General features: G+C 47.3%; 3 protein-coding genes and 1 non-coding gene across 7 annotated transcripts in view; 2 read left to right on the top strand and 2 right to left on the bottom strand.

Moving 5' to 3' along the window:
* Positions 1 to 21,497, bottom strand: part of UBAP2 (ubiquitin associated protein 2) — a 152,465-nt gene that overhangs the window by 58,253 nt on the left and 72,715 nt on the right. For 3 of the 4 annotated variants that reach the window (XM_063319813.1, XM_063319815.1, XM_063319816.1), the window contains 8 exons: positions 20,207 to 20,379; positions 18,896 to 19,106; positions 17,654 to 17,693; positions 14,756 to 14,939; positions 13,600 to 13,666; positions 10,872 to 11,067; positions 9,509 to 9,600; positions 8,562 to 8,612 (listed from right to left, as the gene is read on the bottom strand). In XM_063319813.1, coding sequence (XP_063175883.1) covers positions 8,562 to 8,612; positions 9,509 to 9,600; positions 10,872 to 11,067; positions 13,600 to 13,666; positions 14,756 to 14,939; positions 17,654 to 17,693; positions 18,896 to 19,106; positions 20,207 to 20,379 — 1,014 coding nt within the window. The remainder of the gene's footprint in view (positions 1 to 8,561; positions 8,613 to 9,508; positions 9,601 to 10,871; positions 11,068 to 13,599; positions 13,667 to 14,755; positions 14,940 to 17,653; positions 17,694 to 18,895; positions 19,107 to 20,206; positions 20,380 to 21,497) is intronic. The other variant, XM_063319814.1, reaches the window with a different exon arrangement.
* Positions 1,800 to 2,906, top strand: LOC134508429 (interferon-like). Its single transcript, XM_063320078.1, has one exon. It carries the CDS (start codon positions 1,800 to 1,802, stop codon positions 2,376 to 2,378), a length of 579 nt encoding a protein of 192 aa, XP_063176148.1. The 3' UTR covers positions 2,379 to 2,906.
* LOC134508527 (interferon-like) lies at positions 4,667 to 5,687 on the top strand. The gene has a single exon (XM_063320274.1). It carries the CDS (start codon positions 4,870 to 4,872, stop codon positions 5,446 to 5,448), a length of 579 nt encoding a protein of 192 aa, XP_063176344.1. The 5' UTR covers positions 4,667 to 4,869; the 3' UTR covers positions 5,449 to 5,687.
* Positions 20,697 to 20,781, bottom strand: LOC134509097 (small nucleolar RNA SNORD121A). Its single transcript, XR_010069239.1, has one exon. It is a non-coding gene; the product is annotated as a small nucleolar RNA SNORD121A (small nucleolar RNA).

The following is a 21,497-nucleotide window of genomic DNA, read 5'->3' as shown; positions in this document are numbered from 1 at the left end:
AGACCTTCTCCCACCCTTTCAACGCTTCAAGGGCGCTTGGAAGAAACACGGGGACGCGACTTTTTAGCAGGGCCTCTAGCGACAGGAGAGGGGGTAAACGGCTTTAAACACACACAGAAGAGACCCAGACTAGACACAAGGAAGCCATCTTTTACCGTGAGGGGGCTCAAACGCTGGCACAGCTTGCCCACAGACGTCCTACACGCCCCGCCCCGGCAAACAGGCAAGGGCACGTCGGAGGGCGCTCTGGGCAACAGGATCCCCTTCAAAAAGGCCCTGCGCGGGGCCGGGGGGTTGCACCAGACGACCTTGAAAGCTCCCGCCCAACCCAAACCACTCAACCACTCTATCGCTTGCATCCGCCTGACTTCCGCTACTCTTCCCACCTCAGGCAGCTTTCAAGACAACGCTCGCCCTGCGCTGCTCCAAAACGCCTTGCACCACCAACTCTTCGAGGGCAACACGGACAAGGGACAGCCACGCACCTCCAACACCAGCCCACCTCCTGCAGTCACGGCCCCCAGGGGCGCCACATCACCACGCACCAGCCAGCACCCCAAGCACGGCACCCACCGACACAACGTTAACTAACAAGACCATAACTCCCAGACCACCACCGCCTTCCCGCCACACCAACACACGCACACCGTGTCCCCCTCCCTCCAAAAGCCTTGACAAAACGCCTGACACAGTCTCTCGCACAAGCAGAACACCGTCCTTGTCCTCGCCCTTGCCCTTGCAAGGGACCCAAAAACCTCAGCGGCGGCACCCTCCACCTCCTCCTCCCCCTACAGCTCTACAACTACATCACCTGCCTCAGCTCCACCTCCACACGGACTCTCGGACGTCCCTCCTCCATCCAGCGGCACCGCGGCTCACGCCACCCCAAACGGCCCAACCCTTCCCTTACGGGGGACATCATCATCTTTGCTCTCCAGCCACCTCAGGCAAGGAGGCAGAGAAAACGCAACAAGACCCCTGCTACAGGGACACACGCATGGCACCACAGCCAGGGACCCAACGCAGCAGCAGCAGCAGCAGCAGCGGGAGGAGGAGAAAAACTCTTCCCTTTCTCCTCTTCCTTTTCCTCAAGCCTTGCCTCCCCATTCGCACCAGCTTCAAACACAGAGGCTGGCGCAGCTCCAGCCAGCAACACATCCAATGCTCAACTGCCTACGCCCAGAGCCACCTCCTCGCCAGCCACCGCCACCCCCAGGGGCCACCCTCGCTCCAGCCGGGGGCTCCCCAGCCTCTGACAAGTGACATCGCTTCACAACCCTGCCCAACACGAAAAGGAAAGGCCAGCTAAGATGAAAACAAAGGCGAGCCACAAGCGAAAGGAAAACACACCACAACCAACACCAGGGCATTAGACAGAAAAGACACTCGCGCACCAGGGGAAACTTCAGCTGCAGAAAAGAGGCACCACAGCTCGCCCTGCAGGCAACAGGGAAACCCTAACACACCTCCCGCCACAGCTGCTGCCCGCAAGGGCTCTGCCCCACCGCTTTCGCATCCCCCCCTCAACCACTACAGCCAACCTCCCCACAACACACCACCAGCAAAGCACCGCCACCCCCCTCCCCACGCGCGGGGACACCCCAACAACGCACTTCCCCAAGACCACCACAGCCACCAGGCAAAAATGAAAACGACAGCCGGAAACTCGCTGCGACCAGAAAGCGAGGAAGCCGAAGCCGCGGCACCCCATAAAGCCCCACACCCGGCAGCACCCCAAGCACAGCGCCCACCCGCACCACCACCGAGCCTCACCAGCCTCCTGCCCACCACCACACACCATGCCTGCGCCCACAACCCACCACACCCGCCTGCGCCACGGCGCCCCGACGCTCCTGCTCCTCCTGACGGCTCTCGCCACCACCCTCGCCTGCCGCCACCTGCCTCCCTGCCACTCCACCTTCCCCTGGGACAGCCTCAGCATCCTCCGGGACATGGCTCCCAGACCGCCACAGCCCTGCCAACACCAACAGGCGCCCTTCCCCTTCCCCGACACCCTCCTCCACAACAGCCACCCACAGCAAGCCGCCGCCACCGCCCGACACATCCTCGACAACCTCTTCGCCACCCTCAGCGCACAGAGCACCCCCCAACACTGGGACGACCAGGCACGCCATCGCCTCCTCAACAACCTCCACCGCCACAGCCAGCAGCTCCAGCAATGCCTCGCACCCAACGGCACGCTCTCCCAAGGACAAGGGCCCCGCAACCGCACGCTCACCATCAGCAAATACTTCAGGCGCATCCACAACTTCCTCCACACCCACAACCACAGCGCCTGCGCCTGGGACCACGTCCGCCTCGAAGTTCGCGCCTCTTTCCAGCGCCTCCACAACCTCACCCGCACCATGTGCAATTAGACCAACCGCCCCGACCAACCCGCGCGCACCCACGCGCCCCCGCCACCACTTCTCCAACACCGACGCGGCCCCACCGCGGGCCTCCCGCCTCCCCTCACCCGTGCCAAGAGCCGCTGCAACAACGGCCCTGCGCCCTCAGCCTCCACTGACCCCCTCCCCTATTTATACAACTCCCTCTATTTATTTTCACAATGCCTTTTATCTATTTATTCACCTATTTATTCCACAGACAATAAAGACCTGTTGCAAAAACCGTGACACTGCCTCGCCTCTCACAAGCACAGCCACCAGCCTTTGGCGTGGCGGGAAGCCACCTCCACTCAACACCTACTCCGCTCAACCCCTGCTCCAAACAGGGCTCCGCACATCCCGCGCCCGCTCTTCTCTTTGCCGCCTCCCCAAGGAGCCGCTGGCCTCAACCTCCTGCCAAAACCTCCGCGCCAGCCTTTAGCCATCGTCATCACCATCGGCTCGGCGGCCCTCCCCCTCCTCAACACTGTCCACCTTCCACCCCGCTTCACATCAACTCACCATCAGATCCCCAGTCCTCACTACAAGGACAGCACGGACCTCTCGGAGCGGGTCCAGACCAGGGCTACAAACACCCTCACAGGGATGGAACACCTCTCCTGGGAGGGCAGGATGAGAGAGCTGGCGTTCCCCAGACGGGAGAAGGGAAGGCTCCGGCGAGACCTTCTCCCACCCTTTCAACGCTTCAAGGGCGCTTGGAAGAAACACGGGGACACGACTTTTTAGCAGGGCCTCTAGCGACAGGAGAGGGGGTAAACGGCTTTAAACACACACAGAAGAGACCCAGACTAGACACAAGGAAGCCATCTTTTACCGTGAGGGGGCTCAAACGCTGGCACAGCTTGCCCACAGACGTCCTACACGCCCCGCCCCGGCAAACAGGCAAGGGCACGTCGGAGGGCGCTCTGGGCAACAGGATCCCCTTCAAAAAGGCCCTGCGCGGGGCCGGGGGGTTGCACCAGACGACCTTGAAAGCTCCCGCCCAACCCAAACCACTCAACCACTCTATCGCTTGCATCCGCCTGACTTCCGCTACTCTTCCCACCTCAGGCAGCTTTCAAGACAACGCTCGCCCTGCGCTGCTCCAAAACGCCTTGCACCACCAACTCTTCGAGGGCAACACGGACAAGGGACAGCCACGCACCTCCAACACCAGCCCACCTCCTGCAGTCACGGCCCCCAGGGGCGCCACATCACCACGCACCAGCCAGCACCCCAAGCACGGCACCCACCGACACAACGTTAACTAACAAGACCATAACTCCCAGACCACCACCGCCTTCCCGCCACACCAACACACGCACACCGTGTCCCCCTCCCTCCAAAAGCCTTGACAAAACGCCTGACACAGTCTCTCGCACAAGCAGAACACCGTCCTTGTCCTCGCCCTTGCCCTTGCAAGGGACCCAAAAACCTCAGCGGCGGCACCCTCCACCTCCTCCTCCCCCTACAGCTCTACAACTACATCACCTGCCTCAGCTCCACCTCCACACGGACTCTCGGACGTCCCTCCTCCATCCAGCGGCACCGCGGCTCACGCCACCCCAAACGGCCCAACCCTTCCCTTACGGGGGACATCATCATCTTTGCTCTCCAGCCACCTCAGGCAAGGAGGCAGAGAAAACGCAACAAGACCCCTGCTACAGGGACACACGCATGGCACCACAGCCAGGGACCCAACGCAGCAGCAGCAGCAGCAGCGGCGGCGGGAGGAGGAGAAAAACTCTTCCCTTTCTCCTCTTCCTTTTCCTCAAGCCTTGCCTCCCCATTCGCACCAGCTTCAAACACAGAGGCTGGCGCAGCTCCAGCCAGCAACACATCCAATGCTCAACTGCCTACGCCCAGAGCCACCTCCTCGCCAGCCACCGCCACCCCCAGGGGCCACCCTCGCTCCAGCCGGGGGCTCCCCAGCCTCTGACAAGTGACATCGCTTCACAATCCTGCCCAACACGAAAAGGAAAGGCCAGCTAAGATGAAAACAAAGGCGAGCCACAAGCGAAAGGAAAACACACCACAACCAACACCAGGGCATTAGACAGAAAAGACACTCGCGCACCAGGGGAAACTTCAGCTGCAGAAAAGAGGCACCACAGCTCGCCCTGCAGGCAACAGGGAAACCCTAACACACCTCCCGCCACAGCTGCTGCCCGCAAGGGCTCTGCCCCACCGCTTTCGCATCCCCCCCTCAACCACTACAGCCAACCTCCCCACAACACACCACCAGCAAAGCACCGCCACCCCCCTCCCCACGCGCGGGGACACCCCAACAACGCACTTCCCCAAGACCACCACAGCCACCAGGCAAAAATGAAAACGACAGCCGGAAACTCGCTGCGACCAGAAAGCGAGGAAGCCGAAGCCGCGGCACCCCATAAAGCCCCACACCCGGCAGCACCCCAAGCACAGCGCCCACCCGCACCACCACCGAGCCTCACCAGCCTCCTGCCCACCACCACACACCATGCCTGCGCCCGCAACCCACCACACCCGCCTGCGCCACGGCGCCCCGACGCTCCTGCTCCTCCTGACGGCTCTCGCCACCACCCTCGCCTGCCGCCACCTGCCTCCCTGCCACTCCACCTTCCCCTGGGACAGCCTCAGCATCCTCCGGGACATGGCTCCCAGACCGCCACAGCCCTGCCAACACCAACAGGCGCCCTTCCCCTTCCCCGACACCCTCCTCCACAACAGCCACCCACAGCAAGCCGCCGCCACCGCCCGACACATCCTCGACAACCTCTTCGCCACCCTCAGCGCACAGAGCACCCCCCAACACTGGGACGACCAGGCACGCCATCGCCTCCTCAACAACCTCCACCGCCACAGCCAGCAGCTCCAGCAATGCCTCGCACCCAACGGCACGCTCTCCCAAGGACAAGGGCCCCGCAACCGCACGCTCACCATCAGCAAATACTTCAGGCGCATCCACAACTTCCTCCACACCCACAACCACAGCGCCTGCGCCTGGGACCACGTCCGCCTCGAAGTTCGCGCCTCTTTCCAGCGCCTCCACAACCTCACCCGCACCATGTGCAATTAGACCAACCGCCCCGACCAACCCGCGCGCACCCACGCGCCCCCGCCACCACTTCTCCAACACCGACGCGGCCCCACCGCGGGCCTCCCGCCTCCCCTCACCCGTGCCAAGAGCCGCTGCAACAACGGCCCTGCGCCCTCAGCCTCCACTGACCCCCTCCCCTATTTATACAACTCCCTCTATTTATTTTCACAATGCCTTTTATCTATTTATTCACCTATTTATTCCACAGACAATAAAGACCTGTTGCAAAAACCGTGACACTGCCTCCCCTCTCACAAGCACAGCCACCAGCCTTTGGCGTGGCGGGAAGCCACCTCCACTCAACACCTACTCCGCTCAACCCCTGCTCCAAACAGGGCTCCGCACATCCCGCGCCCGCTCTTCTCTTTGCCGCCTCCCCAAGGAGCCGCTGGCCTCAACCTCCTGCCAAAACCTCCGCGCCAGCCTTTAGCCATCGTCATCACCATCGGCTCGGCGGCCCTCCCCCTCCTCAACACTGTCCACCTTCCACCCCGCTTCACATCAACTCACCATCAGATCCCCAGTCCTCACTACAAGGACAGCACGGACCTCTCGGAGCGGGTCCAGACCAGGGCTACAAACACCCTCACAGGGATGGAACACCTCTCCTGGGAGGGCAGGATGAGAGAGCTGGCGTTCCCCAGACGGGAGAAGGGAAGGCTCCGGCGAGACCTTCTCCCACCCTTTCAACGCTTCAAGGGCGCTTGGAAGAAACACGGGGACGCGACTTTTTAGCAGGGCCTCTAGCGACAGGAGAGGGGGTAAACGGCTTTAAACACACACAGAAGAGACCCAGACTAGACACAAGGAAGCCATCTTTTACCGTGAGGGGGCTCAAACGCTGGCACAGCTTGCCCACAGACGTCCTACACGCCCCGCCCCGGCAAACAGGCAAGGGCACGTCGGAGGGCGCTCTGGGCAACAGGATCCCCTTCAAAAAGGCCCTGCGCGGGGCCGGGGGGTTGCACCAGACGACCTTGAAAGCTCCCGCCCAACCCAAACCACTCAACCACTCTATCGCTTGCATCCGCCTGACTTCCGCTACTCTTCCCACCTCAGGCAGCTTTCAAGACAACGCTCGCCCTGCGCTGCTCCAAAACGCCTTGCACCACCAACTCTTCGAGGGCAACACGGACAAGGGACAGCCACGCACCTCCAACACCAGCCCACCTCCTGCAGTCACGGCCCCCAGGGGCGCCACATCACCACGCACCAGCCAGCACCCCAAGCACGGCACCCACCGACACAACGTTAACTAACAAGACCATAACTCCCAGACCACCACCGCCTTCCCGCCACACCAACACACGCACACCGTGTCCCCCTCCCTCCAAAAGCCTTGACAAAACGCCTGACACAGTCTCTCGCACAAGCAGAACACCGTCCTTGTCGTTGCCCTTGACAAGGGACCCAAAAACCTCAGCGGCGGCACCCTCCACCTCCTCCTCCCCCTACAGCTCTACAACTACATCACCTGCCTCAGCTCCACCTCCACACGGACTCTCGGACGTCCCTCCTCCATCCAGCGGCACCGCGGCTCACGCCACCCCAAACGGCCCAACCCTTCCCTTACGGGGGACATCATCATCTTTGCTCTCCAGCCACCTCAGGCAAGGAGGCAGAGAAAACGCAACAAGACCCCTGCTACAGGGACACACGCATGGCACCACAGCCAGGGACCCAACGCAGCAGCAGCAGCAGCAGCGGCGGCGGGAGGAGGAGAAAAACTCTTCCCTTTCTCCTCTTCCTTTTCCTCAAGCCTTGCCTCCCCATTCGCACCAGCTTCAAACACAGAGGCTGGCGCAGCTCCAGCCAGCAACACATCCAATGCTCAACTGCCTACGCCCAGAGCCACCTCCTCGCCAGCCACCGCCACCCCCAGGGGCCACCCTCGCTCCAGCCGGGGGCTCCCCAGCCTCTGACAAGTGACATCGCTTCACAACCCTGCCCAACACGAAAAGGAAAGGCCAGCTAAGATGAAAACAAAGGCGAGCCACAAGCGAAAGGAAAACACACCACAACCAACACCAGGGCATTAGACGGAAAAGACACTCGCGCACCAGGGGAAACTTCAGCTGCAGAAAAGAGGCACCACAGCTCGCCCTGCAGGCAACAGGGAAACCCTAACACACCTCCCGCCACAGCTGCCCCCAAGGGCTCTGCCCCAGCATGACTAAATTTTTTAATTCAGTAGATGTAGCTGGACAGGGTTTTGTTTGGGAGATCCCTGTACTCACCTTTGACTATCTGGCTCTGGCTGTTCCCAGACTCCACATGCAATACCTGGTATTGAACTGGACTTTTAATTACGGCATTCATCCAGTGGTACCTGTTTTCCAGCTCAATGCTTATTGTTCTATTTCTGCCTCTAAAGATACACTGCATCGCTTAATCCTGTGACTTTTCTCAGTTACGTACTACCAAACTTTCTCTCCAAGATCCTTACCCTAGTTTTCTGGGAGGGTAGGGGGTGGAAATTCTTTACCTTTCTGCAATTTAGGGGTGAGGCTCCTCGTTAATCTCTCTGGGATCTCAGCCCCTCTCACACACCGTTTACATTCTGGATCCAGGTAAGGAAGAAAACTTTGTATATTCTCCCTCATTTGCTCAAATGCTTCTTCAAGAACTGTTCCCAAATGTTCACCTGGCATTTGTTGCCATGAAGCATATACAAAGATCTCCACATATGAACACCTCCAAAACCTGTCAGATGTAACTACTGGCTGCCAATTTGTGTACTTGTTGTACAACCCTACCTCTTGGTGTAAGTAAACATTCACTCTCAGATTTCAAGTAGATTTGACAAGGTGTCATATCATTCCTGCAAGAATTAAAAATTTCTCCACTCAAAAGCACAGAGTATACTTCCTTCTATTTACAGAATTTGCAGATGGAGGAACGCACGATGTAACATTTGCTCTATATTAATTTACACCACCTAGAGAAACTGTTTGTGGATATTTAAAAAAAACAGACTATAGAACACGAGGATAAGCTCTTAATCACCATCAAATGAAACAATTTGTGTTGCACAAATGATCAACACTGAAGATAACTTGATTAAAATTAAATAAACTAAGCAATCTACTTACCATTGGTAGCCTGGATTGAAGCATCTGGAGATCATCATAACCATAAATCTGCTTAAAGACAGATAAAAATACAACATAATTATAACACTTTTCTCTGACGCTGACCATTTTGGGGCTTTAAACAGAGTTTGACCTAGGCCCAGTCTATTTTAAAGCTGTACAGCTATAAATCACATTGTACCATCATGTTGCATTGTAGCATTTTAAGGCTAGTAGAGCTAAGCTTAAAATGGCTTGTCACTCTGACATCGTTTCTTGGTGACAGCAGTCCTCTGAGGAGAGTTTGACCGTGCCATCTTCAATACTGTTTTCCCAGACACATCATTCGTCAACTTCTGAAAAATCTACAGGGCATTCAGATTTGGGAGTAAGAGCAACAGCCTTCTTTGCTGCCATCATTACTTCTGAGAGTAGCAGGATTCAAGATTTAATGACTAGACCACAAGGCAACCTATGGTATCCCCTCACATCCACTGTGATTCAGAAAGATGATTAGAATAAAGTTTCTGATTCAAAAAACAGAAAACAAAAAAAAAAGTTGATTCTTATCAGACATCAAAAAGCCATGTGCAATCTTTTTAAGTATGATAAATAGGAGACATGGCACATTTCAACCATTACTACAGTAAATCTAACCCAGTAACACAAACTTGAATGAGTCAAGTTTTACTCAAAGGGCCTAAAACCTGATACCACTGAAAACCATAGCAACACACACGTTTAGCTTCAACAGCAGCCAAATCAGGTCTGTACCAACAATTCTGCAGCTCATTATCAACAGTAAACCCCCACTGAATATATTTAATATATTCTTCAGCATTTGGAACAGGAATTCCAGGTGCAACATGTGCCAACAGAATTGCCTTGGCATAGACAGCAGCAGGTCTGGAGGGCCCATCTGCACCAAGGGTTAAACAATCAAGGACAGAAACAATTAAATTGCTTACTGGGTAGGCAGGCAGAAGTCCTCCAGGTCCCACAATATACTGGTTATGCAACAAGGGCGGTACACCTTGGGGCAGGTTTGGGGGAGCTTTGCCTGTAGAATCAAAATATAGACACTTTAACAAGCCTTCAGAAAAGAAAAGGCTTCAGCATTGAGACAAGACAGGTCACAAGCCCTGGAGGCTGCACTGTCATACCTTGTAAAAAGCAGAACTACGCAGAAGAATTTTATGCTCGCTGATGAAAATGTTCAAAATAGCCTGAAGAGTTTAACCATGCCTCAAGGAAGGGGAAGCACAGGCTACTGTGAGAGGACTGACAACAGTCCCATCAGAAAACAGGCTGATTTTGTCATTTACTTTGTCCAAAAGGATTACAAAATTACAGAAAATTCTCCTTTCCTCAGTTGTCTCCTGAAGGCAAAATTTAGGGAATGCTCTCAATCTAAGAGAGCCAATTCTCTCCTTTCATTTCCTGCTCTGTCAACACTCTTCCTCATCTTCAACAATAGACTGGAAAGTACTAAATGTTGCCAACATACTTTCTGGGGGTGACTTGTGCAGCTGAGAATAGCAAAGAGAAGACGACTGAAACAGTTTCAGCTGCCCCCACGAAGCAGTGCTAGGAAGCAGAAGAGTAAAAAAAATGCACTATGTCCAATCATCAGACATTTTATTTAAAAGGTATGGGAATAAGAAATGAGAAATCCTCCTGTAAGTAAGTTTGATCTTAATATTTAAACCATTCCCTTCCCTCCATAGGATTTCCTTTTAGCAGTTCAGGTTGATTAGAGAAGCAATAGAGAATTTAGCATTGCTTGCTCTTCAGTGCAAGAAGCCTCCCCACTTTCTCTCTCTATGGACCCTTTTTCTGAAGTGCTATTTGCTGCGGAATGACCCAGCATCAGACACTTTCCTCCTTTCTGTAGATGTGGCAGTAAAGATGTGGCATATGATAACAAGGATACTGTAGTATATTTTGATACTGCCAGATGAATTCAAGTCACAGAGAAGACTGAAATTAAAGCTAATGTGAACTCACAGCCAAGAGCTGATCACAACTTGGAATACGAACTGGGCGAACCTCCCAGCCCAAACCTTCCAAAGTCAGAACTGCTCTGGTGTCTATTTATAAAGCTCTTTGGGGATGGAATGTGCTATATAAATGCCACATAACACCCTAACAAATATTTCAAATACACAAAACCAGACAACTTTATTTTATACACCAGCAAATAAGGCATGCTGAAAATGCTAGTCAAGAGTGTGGATTTCTCAGCGCAATTATGGCTAATGAGATGCTCAACTGACAGCCCTGATGACTGAAGTTCTCTGTCTGTCCACGTGATCTGTTAATATTGCAAACCTGAAGACACTAAGGGAGCTGCCCGTGTGGTAGCAGCTGGTATAGACACACTGGTAACGCTCAGGCCAAGGCTGTTTGTAGTGTTCATACTGCTTGCCATGCTGACAACTGAAGAGGTGGTGCTAGTGGCTGAGGTTGAAGCAGTTGAAAAGGTTGTTGAGGGCTGGAGCGAAGATGTGTTCTCAACACCAGTGTGCTAGAAAGAAGACAGAAAGAATGAGGACCACAGAGCAAATAAAATACAGTGGAAGATGCTAGGGGAAACCTCCCACCCACCGACCCCACCCCCCAACAATCTTTTAAGTAACAGCAACACATGCAAAAGAAAAGGATATGCATTATCTATGTACCAAGCAAGCAACTAAATTGCATGCTTGTGGTTTTTAAGTATTGAAAAAAAACATTACATGAGAGTTAAATTCAAACCGCTGTATCATCACAAAATTATACCACAGTAACTCAGGTGTCACTCCATTGTATTAGTTCTTGCCCTTTGCTTGTATACTCCTTTAAGCTAGTACTTGTTATCTTAAATAAATTCCTATATTCTTCCAAAAGACAGTATTTGTTTTCAAAATAGAGGACTCCGCTATTGTGATTTCCTCAATGCACTTGTGGAATTTAAAAGATTAAAACTGCAGTGCCCCACAACACAGTCAATGTGGTAAACTGAAACACAGATCAGATGTATTACAGGAACACATGAGGATAAAGGAGTTCCTGGTTTGAATCCAGCATAATACAGTGCTTTAGCTGTAAGCCGATCACGCCTTGCAAAACAGTGTCATCAAACAGAAGCCAAAACAATTCTGACAACAGAAAAGAAGGACATTTGGATAAGTATGAATTCTTAAGTTACGTATTCAGTACGGATGGAGCATTACAAAACAAAATGCAGGCATAAGGAAAAGCATTTATCTACCTGCAGACCCCAGCTGGGATTGTACATAAGTACTCCATCACAGAACAAGTCAGCGTCTCTCTGACTTTTGTCTGTGCAACCTCATCTACAGCACTGTGTTCACTACTATTTGCCTTGTTATTTCAAATGCATTAACTATACAGGTGACAAAAGTGCCACATGGTAAACTCTAAAATCATCTGTCATGACATGTATCATTCCATCTCCTGCCTCTTGCCAGCTAACTTCTCCAGTGGAGACTGCTAACAGGCCACATTTTGGAGCAGTTTCAGACAGCCACTTCTAAATTTTTATTTTATTTTTTAATACATTTGTTCCAAGAAATTCTTTCATTATGCCATTGCCCCTTGCTGGCACGAAAAATTTCCTCTGCAGTTGTGTGACTGGCAAGTCTCTGTAATAGCTGTTCCCCATCTAGTACAAATCACAAGTGGTAAAGACTTTTTTTTACCACTAGAGGGCTGGCCATCCTTCTTACCTAAGATAAGGCTCTTGTTTCAGTTAGAATCATAGAACACCAGGTTGGAAGGGACCTCAGGGATCATCTCATCCAAGCTTTCTTGGCAAAAGCACAGTCTAGACAAGATGGCCCAGCATGCTGTCCAGACGAATCTTAAAAGTGTCCTACCTTGGGAATCCACAACTTCCCTGGGGAGATTATTCCAATGGCTGATGGTTCTAATTGTGAAAGATTTTCTTCTTGTGTTCTATTGGAATCTCCCCAAGGAGTAACTTGTACCCATTACCCCTCATCTTTTTCATATGTTTTCTTGTAAAAAGGGAGTCTCCATTTTCTTTGTAGGCACCCTTTAAATACTGGAACGTGGTGATAAGCCTTTTCTCAAGGCTGAAAAAAACCAATTCTCTCAGCCTTTCTCCATATGCCACTCTTCCCAGTCCTTTGATCATTTCTGTGGCCCTTCTGTGGACCCTCACCAGTGGATCAGTTTTAATGTCACTGTTAACGTTTTCTGTAGAGGACATGCTTTGATTCAAGATCAGATAAATAGGCAGCATAACCTGTACTATATTTTAGTTTGCGTTTGCACCTAATTGCACTTATCAATTTCATGTATGCTTTACATATGGGAATTCTTGAAATGCAGTAAGGGTATGCTCTCACTAATGAAAAATATCTGGCCTAAAAATTAATCATTCCTGTTGTGTAGCTTGCAATTTTTCCTGCAAATAAGTAATGCCAGACCATTTCATCTTAGAACTTAACAAAACTGAACTTGTTATATCCTAATTCACCTGCATCTACTCAGATCTATTTTATGGTTTTATTGAGGGACAAATATGGCAGAAATATTCTTTGTGGATACTGCAATGTATAATGAAATATCCATATGCCATTTTCTGTCCCCTGTGAATCTCAATCTATACAACTCCAGAACATTGTCCCTCTCAAAAAAGAGTCAATCTTAGTAGCTGAACAACCCTCCTCTTTGGGATATTTTAAGGCTTCAGAGAGCCACATTATTCTGTCTAACACTTCCTACATCACATGACTTTATGGCTATAGTTCTTCAGTAATGCCCTGGGGAGGAAAAAAAATACATATACTATTTTAAAGTTCTGAGAATTTATAGCTAAGCATATTTTTCAATAAGAAAGCTAAAAATTATGATTCCTTTCAAAGTTAGCCAGATGTATGAATGCAGACTTCAAATACAAGGTACAAATTTCAAGTACAAGGTCCCAGTTCGTAGTGTACTGGGACACAATGAACTTTGAGAGAGGGTCTTAACCATCAGATAAACTGACTACATGCCAAACATCTGCTGAAATGCAAATAAGACTTACTGCATGTGATGTGCTTGAAGACAACACTGAGGCAGGGGAGAGGCTACTCTGATGATTGGACAGAGAGCTAGAAAAAAATTGCAAAGTATTAGTAACATTAATTTTTCCTGGAACTATTTTTAATATATATGCGTATATATACACACATATATATATATAAACACAGAATAGGTAGTAGGATATTAGTTAAAGAATAAAAAATGTACATGTTTGTCTACACATACACACACAGAGTAGGATATTACTTAAAGAAAAAATTGTCTATAGGGATGCATGTATATATACACACACCCCTACAAGCATTTATTCCTTTAAGTAATATCCTACTACCTTTTAATGAAAAAAACCTGAAGTACAGAGACAACTATTAGTAACAAGAAACATCCAAAACACCACTCATTTCTATTTATCAATTTACGGTATTTTTAAGAAAACAATGGTTGCTTTAGGAATTATGTAGCAATGACTCCAAGACACATAAAGTCCAAAACCAGAAGGCGGCTGACACAGCACATGGCTTGTTTCTCATTCTTTCCCTGAGCAACTGCAGCTGCCTGACACAGGGCACAGGTATTAATTATGTCAGGCAGTGCTTTGGTTTGACTCACTATGGTATTTCTCACATTTTAACCTGCATAACATTAGTTCAACCAATTAGAACTGCAGGGTATTTGCCCCACAACTCTGCCAAAAAGCCCCAACACACTCTCAAAAGACAAGGCTCAAAAAAAACAGCAAATGAAGAGCATCTGTGAAAGCTCCAAAATCAGCCACACTACTACAGAATCTGGCAATTTAATCAAGGTCGGTTCATACCACTACACTCCACCAAAGGCCATTTCCTCTTTGAAAAGACTAATCAGAACTATCAGTTCAGTTTTATACATAAACTGTAAAATATGAAAATAAAGAATCTCCTGCTGAAAAACATCAGCAGGTAACTTAGTTTCAGGAAACTCTGCTTCAGCACCACCTTTTTTCCCCAGCTGACCAGGCCTGTGAACTTTTCGCAGTAACCGCAGTACCAACATTGATCTGTAATCCAATGTCAGAAAAAGGGACCCTGGTGTCTGACAGCCCCCATATGTAATCACCCTCATGTTTGCCCTTTCCCCAAAACTGAACCCCTTTCAGTTTATCACAACTCCTACTGTACCTGCTTAACTGAGAAAGTGAGCTGCTGGCCAGATCACTGGACTGAGGCAAGCTGGGCAATGTTGCTGCGTGCTGCGATGCTGAAGGCAGAAGCGAAGCAGTGGTGGACACCACACTAGGCAGAGACCCAGCAGAAGGTAGTGAGGGAGAAGGCTCTGTCTTAGGCGCTGAAACTGATGAATTAGCTGCAACAAGTTAAAAAGAGTCATTCAAATTCAAATTCCAGCATCCCTGACATCCCAGCCTGGACTCAGGAACACAGTAGTATTCTCCCCTTGGTTTACAAAAACCTAACCATTAAGAACCAGTAACAGTATCAAGCAATCTGGGTATTCAGGAAAATTCAAACAGCAACAGAACTATAATTTTTTTCCCTTTAAGTTCTTCATCTACAATAGATTTATAATTTTGACTACTGTGCATGTAGTAAACTACAGTCTTCTGCAGTTCACCTCCCACTATCTGGATTACTAGCTTTTGCTCAGAAGTCAATCGTCATTTTAAAATTCCTCGCATTTGGTTCTGCAAACAGAAGTCATGTGCACTTTTCAAGGGATGTACAAATCTGCTTTTACCTACAGCTCTGCTTCTTCATTCAAACCTACACAGCACTTTACATGAATGAGACTTACATCACTGGAGTACAAGGACACATAGAACTTCAGAGTTCAGAGTACTCAGTCAAATGTGTAATTTAAGAAGCATTAAGCATTTTCAATGGCTAAAGAGCTGTCAATACTGATTGACTTTATTTGACCTAGACAACAAAAAGTGTTTAGCATTAAAATTACTTTTTAGGCTACACAAAGTAAAACTTGTTTACAAAGTTTGGAAAGGCCAAACATGCCTTTCCAAAGGATCACTATACTGTAACAAGAAACTGAACAACTCTACTGACAAACATAATTCCCAGCTGTTTCTACACTTATCTTTTGTCCTGCAAAGATAATACAAAGAATTAGAGTCACTCAGCCACCAACAAAACCCAGAAAGAGAATTGAGCCCTGCCTTCTGCTGGGCCATGCTTCCATACCACACCACAGACCACTACCCGGTGGATCATCACTAACTTGCAATGTGTGAAAACAGTTTTAGAAGAGTCACCAAACAGAAGTCACATATATGCTTGGAAGTTACACATCACAGTTTGTTCACGTTACTGGTTTGGTTTCCTCATGAAATGACCCAAGTCAGGTTGCTGGACTGGGTGCTATGCAAACAGCGGTCTTGGCCTTCGCAGTAAGTATGAGGGTCACTGACAACGCAGGAGGAAATTCAAGTGACAAACAGAAACATTGTTGTGAAAGTGGCAACTGTATCACCTGATACCTCCTGACAAGATACATATAAAAATAAGTAAGTAGCACTTACAACTCTTAATACATTTTGAGCAGGATTCCCTTCTTGAAATGAAAGTAGATGTCCCCAACACAAGGGACAGAATCACCATCTTCAGTAAGACCCCTTACAAGATGCCTGAACATAGTGTGAAAGACAACGAAAACCAGGAGACAAATAGGATGGTCAGAACTATAACACACCAGCCGTGCTCCGAACTAGGGATTTAGGAAGCACAAGATCCGGATGTTGAAGGACAACAGCAGTAAAGATGAGAAAGGAACAACTAATACTATTATCAGCACATACAGAAAAGAAAAGGTGAATACTTTCAAAAGTTGAGAATTTCAAGACAGTTTGGATGCATGAAAAAGATACATGTAAAAAGACTTGATTCCAGTTTACATGCTTGAGATACCGAAAAAACCCAAAAGTGTTCTCAAAAGAGAAGTGGCATAGAAAAAGGGATTAACAAAGCCATTATAGAATAATTACAAAAATACTAGGAATTCTCAGATCTTTGTTTTCCATAGCAGAAAGACAAGTCCTATACTGAATTTCATAAATTGTTTATTAACTTTGTACATGAGAGTAAGAAATTTTTCCATTTGAAAAGTTGTCATTACATATAACCATTTTTAAGTGGTAACTCTTTGGGCATATACACTCTTCCTGACAATTTAAATTGAGTTTGGCACTAGCAAAACATTGTTTATAGGTCTGAATACTCAACTTCCTTCTACTCAGAAGTATTAAAAAAAATATACAAAAGGCTGCCCCACTAATGACTGAAGAGACATTTAAGAGGATAGACCTAAAACTGAAGTGTTGGAATTCCGAGAGATGTTAATTCATACTGCTGCCCTTGAAGACTTTCACAGAGCAGCACATAAAGTTCAGAAGAGTGAATACTATACTCTAATTATTTCAAGTCCAGGATGAGAGTAATGCTACGAGTAAAATACCACATCAGAAACAGCCAAGACGAAGGTAAGAGTAATGCCTGTATCTCAGCCAGTATTGGGCTAATGTTACTCCACTACAAGGCAACCAGCCAACCGGCAGAGGGAGCATGTTAAGTCACCCTTATTCCCCACGGGCTTGCAACAGGGCAAGTAACACTACAACCCGGTGAGAGGTGCATTCAAAGATGCAACTTTGTTTCACCACAGCTAAATGCTACTCGCAGCTTCCCAACTGAGAACTGGAAGAAGAATCGCTAAGAAACTTTATATTATTTTTTAATTTTATATTTTATTTTATGTCAAATAATTTTCGCAGGTAAGTTCAAAAGGAAAAGCAGCAGCAAAGCAGCTTCTCTAATTCTAAGACTGCCTAGGTTTGTAGATTTAATAGGGACGGTTTCATACTTCAGTTTCAGTCAAGAAGCAAGCAGTGCATCCTATGCAAGTACAAAATAAACTCAAATGCATCAGCCAAAACTTAGTCAGGGAGAACAATATAAAACCCTAAGTCAGATACCACTCCTACAGTTATGAGCATAGCAAGTAGCACGGAAAGATCAGAAAGTCCTGTGCACAACTAAGCTTTGTAAACTTACTGTCAAGAGTTGCCTGTGTTCTAACACCACTGTGCCCGTTCTGTAAACAAAGGAGAAATGAATGAATGAATCATCTTAGAGGTATATTAAATTTTCAGACTGAATCACACATCGAACATGCTTCATGCAAAATTCTATATTAATTCTAAATTGAAAGACAAAAAAGGCAGAAAATTAACTTTTTACTGCCTTTAACAAAACCACATAATAGTTTGTCTCAAGTGCAAGGTGCCCTGAACATACAGAATCCCATACACTGCCCATACTACACCCATCAGCAGGAGACCTTCCCATGTACTGTATATAACATAAACCTCAGGTTCACACCAATATAAAAGAAAGAATTGCATTAACATATAGGAAATGGTTGTGCTTTTGATCTAATGCAACTCACAATTTTAACTATCCAAGTTACACAGAGACGACAATTTTTTTCCATTGAAAGATAAGACTTGAGAAGCACCAGTTGTTTTTTGGATAACGCTGGAGTACAGAAGTGGATAGTCTATGCTTGATCCTCACCAGTACATACGAGCTAGTGCAGAAGACAAGTGTGACTGAGCCATTGCATAACAAAGGCCAGAAGTAAAGAAACTTACAAACTCTCACAAGTTTTTACACATTTAATAAATTAAGTTCTCTTAAAACAAACTTACATTCCATATACAAAGAGAGTAGGTGCTTTTGAATCTCCGAAGAGATCCTCTCTGTTGTAGATTAGACCTCTCCCTATGCTTTTTAAAATAAAACATGAAACTAATTCCCAATGGTGTTTAAGTCCACCAAAAGAGTAACGCTGGAGGGCCCACAAACAGTTTGGAATGCATTCGCTAGGTGCCAAATAAATTTAATAAATAATATACCTTTGGATAAAAACTGTCAAGTTAAGGCAAAATACCATAACTAATATTTATATACAGAGATAGTTCCTTTTTTAAAAGCTAAGCTTCAGGGAAAGAAACTCAGGTAGAATGTTAAGTGTTACTAAAAAAAAAGGTCAAACAGCAACTTAAGATGTCAAAACCCATAAAACCAGAGGCTCTCATATCCCAAATACAGTATGGCCAAAACCAGCTACACAATAGGAAAAGCAAAAGCAAGTAACAGCGTGGGCTTGGGAATAAAACATACCAACATACCACTTGGTTTGGTTAAAAGTATTAATGTATTACAGTAATACAAGTCTAACACGGATAAGAATATTTCACCTTTTTCTAGGTTTTATTTCTGAAATTCACTCACCGTAACTGCAACAGAGGTTGATTCAGACGGAGCCATGGAGCTTTGGTACGCTATCCTACTATGCACAGAAGTCTGGTCATAGGAGGAAGTTGTTGTTACTGGGCTAGTGCTCTGGGATGAGCAGGTCAGACTGGAAGAGGTGATGGCAGAGGTTGTGTAGGTGGACTCCTGTACTGTATTGGATATTGGCAAAGAGGTATTCAAAGGATCACTGGAAAAAGTAAAAATTATTTATCATCCTGGTAAACAACATCTCAAACACCTTCATGAAAATAATAGCTCCTATACAGTTATCTAAGAGCTACGTAAAACATTCAGCCAAACTTACATTATTTATACTAGAAAATCTAATAATGAAAAAAATACATAATTTTGCTTTGGTCCCTAGTAATCACTACTGCAAAGCCATCAGCTGCACTAAGCACCATTCACATTCCTCCTGCTGGCCCAACCAAAACAAGACCTTACACCCAAGCACTTTTCAGTCATGTTATTTCCACCTTCTCAAAGAATAAATTCATTATCATAATCTCTCTTTTTTAAACAACTAGATCCATAAAGTCTGGTATATGATGAGAAACACATGGTCTCTTTTTACAATAGAATTCTAACATTACAGTAGCAGTCTAACAGAATGAACTATGCAAAGAGGAAAAGATACTTTAAAATCCGCAGGAGTGTTTTACTTTCTAAACGGTTTATATCACCTATAGAACTAGAAATTAATGTGAAAATTAATTTTTACTAGTATTTCTGAAATAACTTCAGGAAGCTTTTTACTGAAGCCAATTTTTGAATGAATAAGGAAAAAAAAAATGGGTTACTAGTATGTTGGCATTTATAGTTGGCTATTTTAGCACTTCAGTAAGAGCTTCTGCATACTGAAAGCCTGGCTTCTTTTCTCATCCCATAGGAGCATCAGATCTGTAATCTGGTGCCAATCTAATGACATACAAGGGTCATCTCTCCTGGATCAAAAGCAGAAAAATCTGGGTTGTGAGGGAAAAATCCTCAAACAAATTTGAAAATCAGGACAATTAAACATGAGAAAGAATTCTATACCCGGTAGCTTATTATAAGGCTAGTTACATTCATGTCACCTACAGCTTCACATCGACCCATCTGCAGAGATTTGGTTATCGTTAAGAAAGAAATTTCTCCCTTAACATGCCCTCCACAGAAAACACTTAGCCTTACATGTCATCATATTTCCCCCTCCTCTTACACGGTTACTGTGCCTTGATGTTTTTGGTACAAATTTGACCCCCTAAAGAAGACATGTAAGAACGCACAAGGGGAACTCACACGTACTTTACAGATTTTGAGTACAAGCTATTGTTAGTCGCCTGGCTGGTATTCTCATTGCTTGAAGTTGATCCAAATTCTGGGAGTGCAGGCTCTGATCCAAACTCCAGAGCTCCAAACTGAACATTTAACCCTGTCACATCCGCTGATCCAGGCATCTCCACTGCAGAGGCAGGAATCTTAAAGAAGGGAAAAAAAAGCCATAATTCCTTTGCATGCACTATCTGTATTAAAGATATCAGTAACTGAGACCCTCCCCCCTCCCTTTACTACAGGCTTCTTCAGTTACTGTCTCAGCCTTCACTGCTAACTAGATCTGCGATAAGCCCCCCATTTACTTCACATAAATTAACTACATTCTTGTAAACTGAAATAAATTCATTGATTCTGTGCCCCAATCTGGAGCTGGAAGAGTAAGCCATATTATTCTACAATATAAAAGCGTCAACTGTGTCCCTCTCCTTCAGCCAACATTCATCTTGTGGCTACTAAGTCAACCCAAAACATTCAGCAACAGTCATTTTCCACACAGAGCAACCAGATATGTCCTTGGAAAAGAAAAACATCACTGTACTTCAGACCTAAAAACTATCCATCTTAGAATTTACTGCTGTATAAACAAGAAATATACCATGGTCTTTGCTCTCCTTCTCCCTAACAACTTACATATGGAACAGAATGATCGAATCATTTAGGTTGGAAAAGACCGTTAAGATCATTGAATCCAACCATCAACCTAAAGCTGCAAAATCCACCACTAAACAATGTTCCCCAGCACTACATCTACCCATCTTTTAAATACCTCCAGGAATGGCGACTCATTCACTTCCCTGGGCAGCCTGTTCCAATGCTTGATTAACCCTTTTAGTGAAGAAGTTTTTCCTAATATCCAATCTAAACCTCCCCGGACGCAACTTGAGGCCATTTCCTCTGGTCCTATCACCTTTGACTTGGGAGAAGAGACCAACCCCCACCTCACTACACCCTCTTTTCAGGTAGCTGTAGAGAGCGACGAGGTCTCCCCTCCGCCTCCTTTTCTTCAGGCTGAACAACCCCAGCTCCCTTAGCGCTCCTTGGAAGACTTGTGCTCCAGAGCCCTCACCAGCTTTGTTGCCCTTCTCTGGACCTGCTCCAGCACCTCAATGTCTGTCTTGTAAGTGAGAGCCCCAAAACTGAACACGGTATTCAAGGGGCAGCCTCACCAGTGCCTAGTAGAGGGGGACAATCACTGCCCTAGTCCTGCTGGCCACACTATTCCTGATAAAAGCTTTTATACATTTTCACATTTACTAATGAC

Source organism: Chroicocephalus ridibundus, chromosome Z (assembly GCF_963924245.1).
Source record: "Chroicocephalus ridibundus chromosome Z, bChrRid1.1, whole genome shotgun sequence".
Taxonomy (NCBI): domain Eukaryota; kingdom Metazoa; phylum Chordata; class Aves; order Charadriiformes; family Laridae; genus Chroicocephalus; species Chroicocephalus ridibundus.
Note: the sequence above shows the minus strand (reverse complement) of the source record. Positions and strands in the feature narration are given on the sequence as shown.

What these genes read in the sequence shown, in the direction of transcription:
- LOC134508429 (XM_063320078.1), top strand. Translation starts at nt 1,800, where the DNA reads ATGCCTGCGCCCACAACCCACCACACCCGCCTGCGCCACGGCGCCCCG.
- LOC134508527 (XM_063320274.1), top strand. Translation starts at nt 4,870, where the DNA reads ATGCCTGCGCCCGCAACCCACCACACCCGCCTGCGCCACGGCGCCCCG.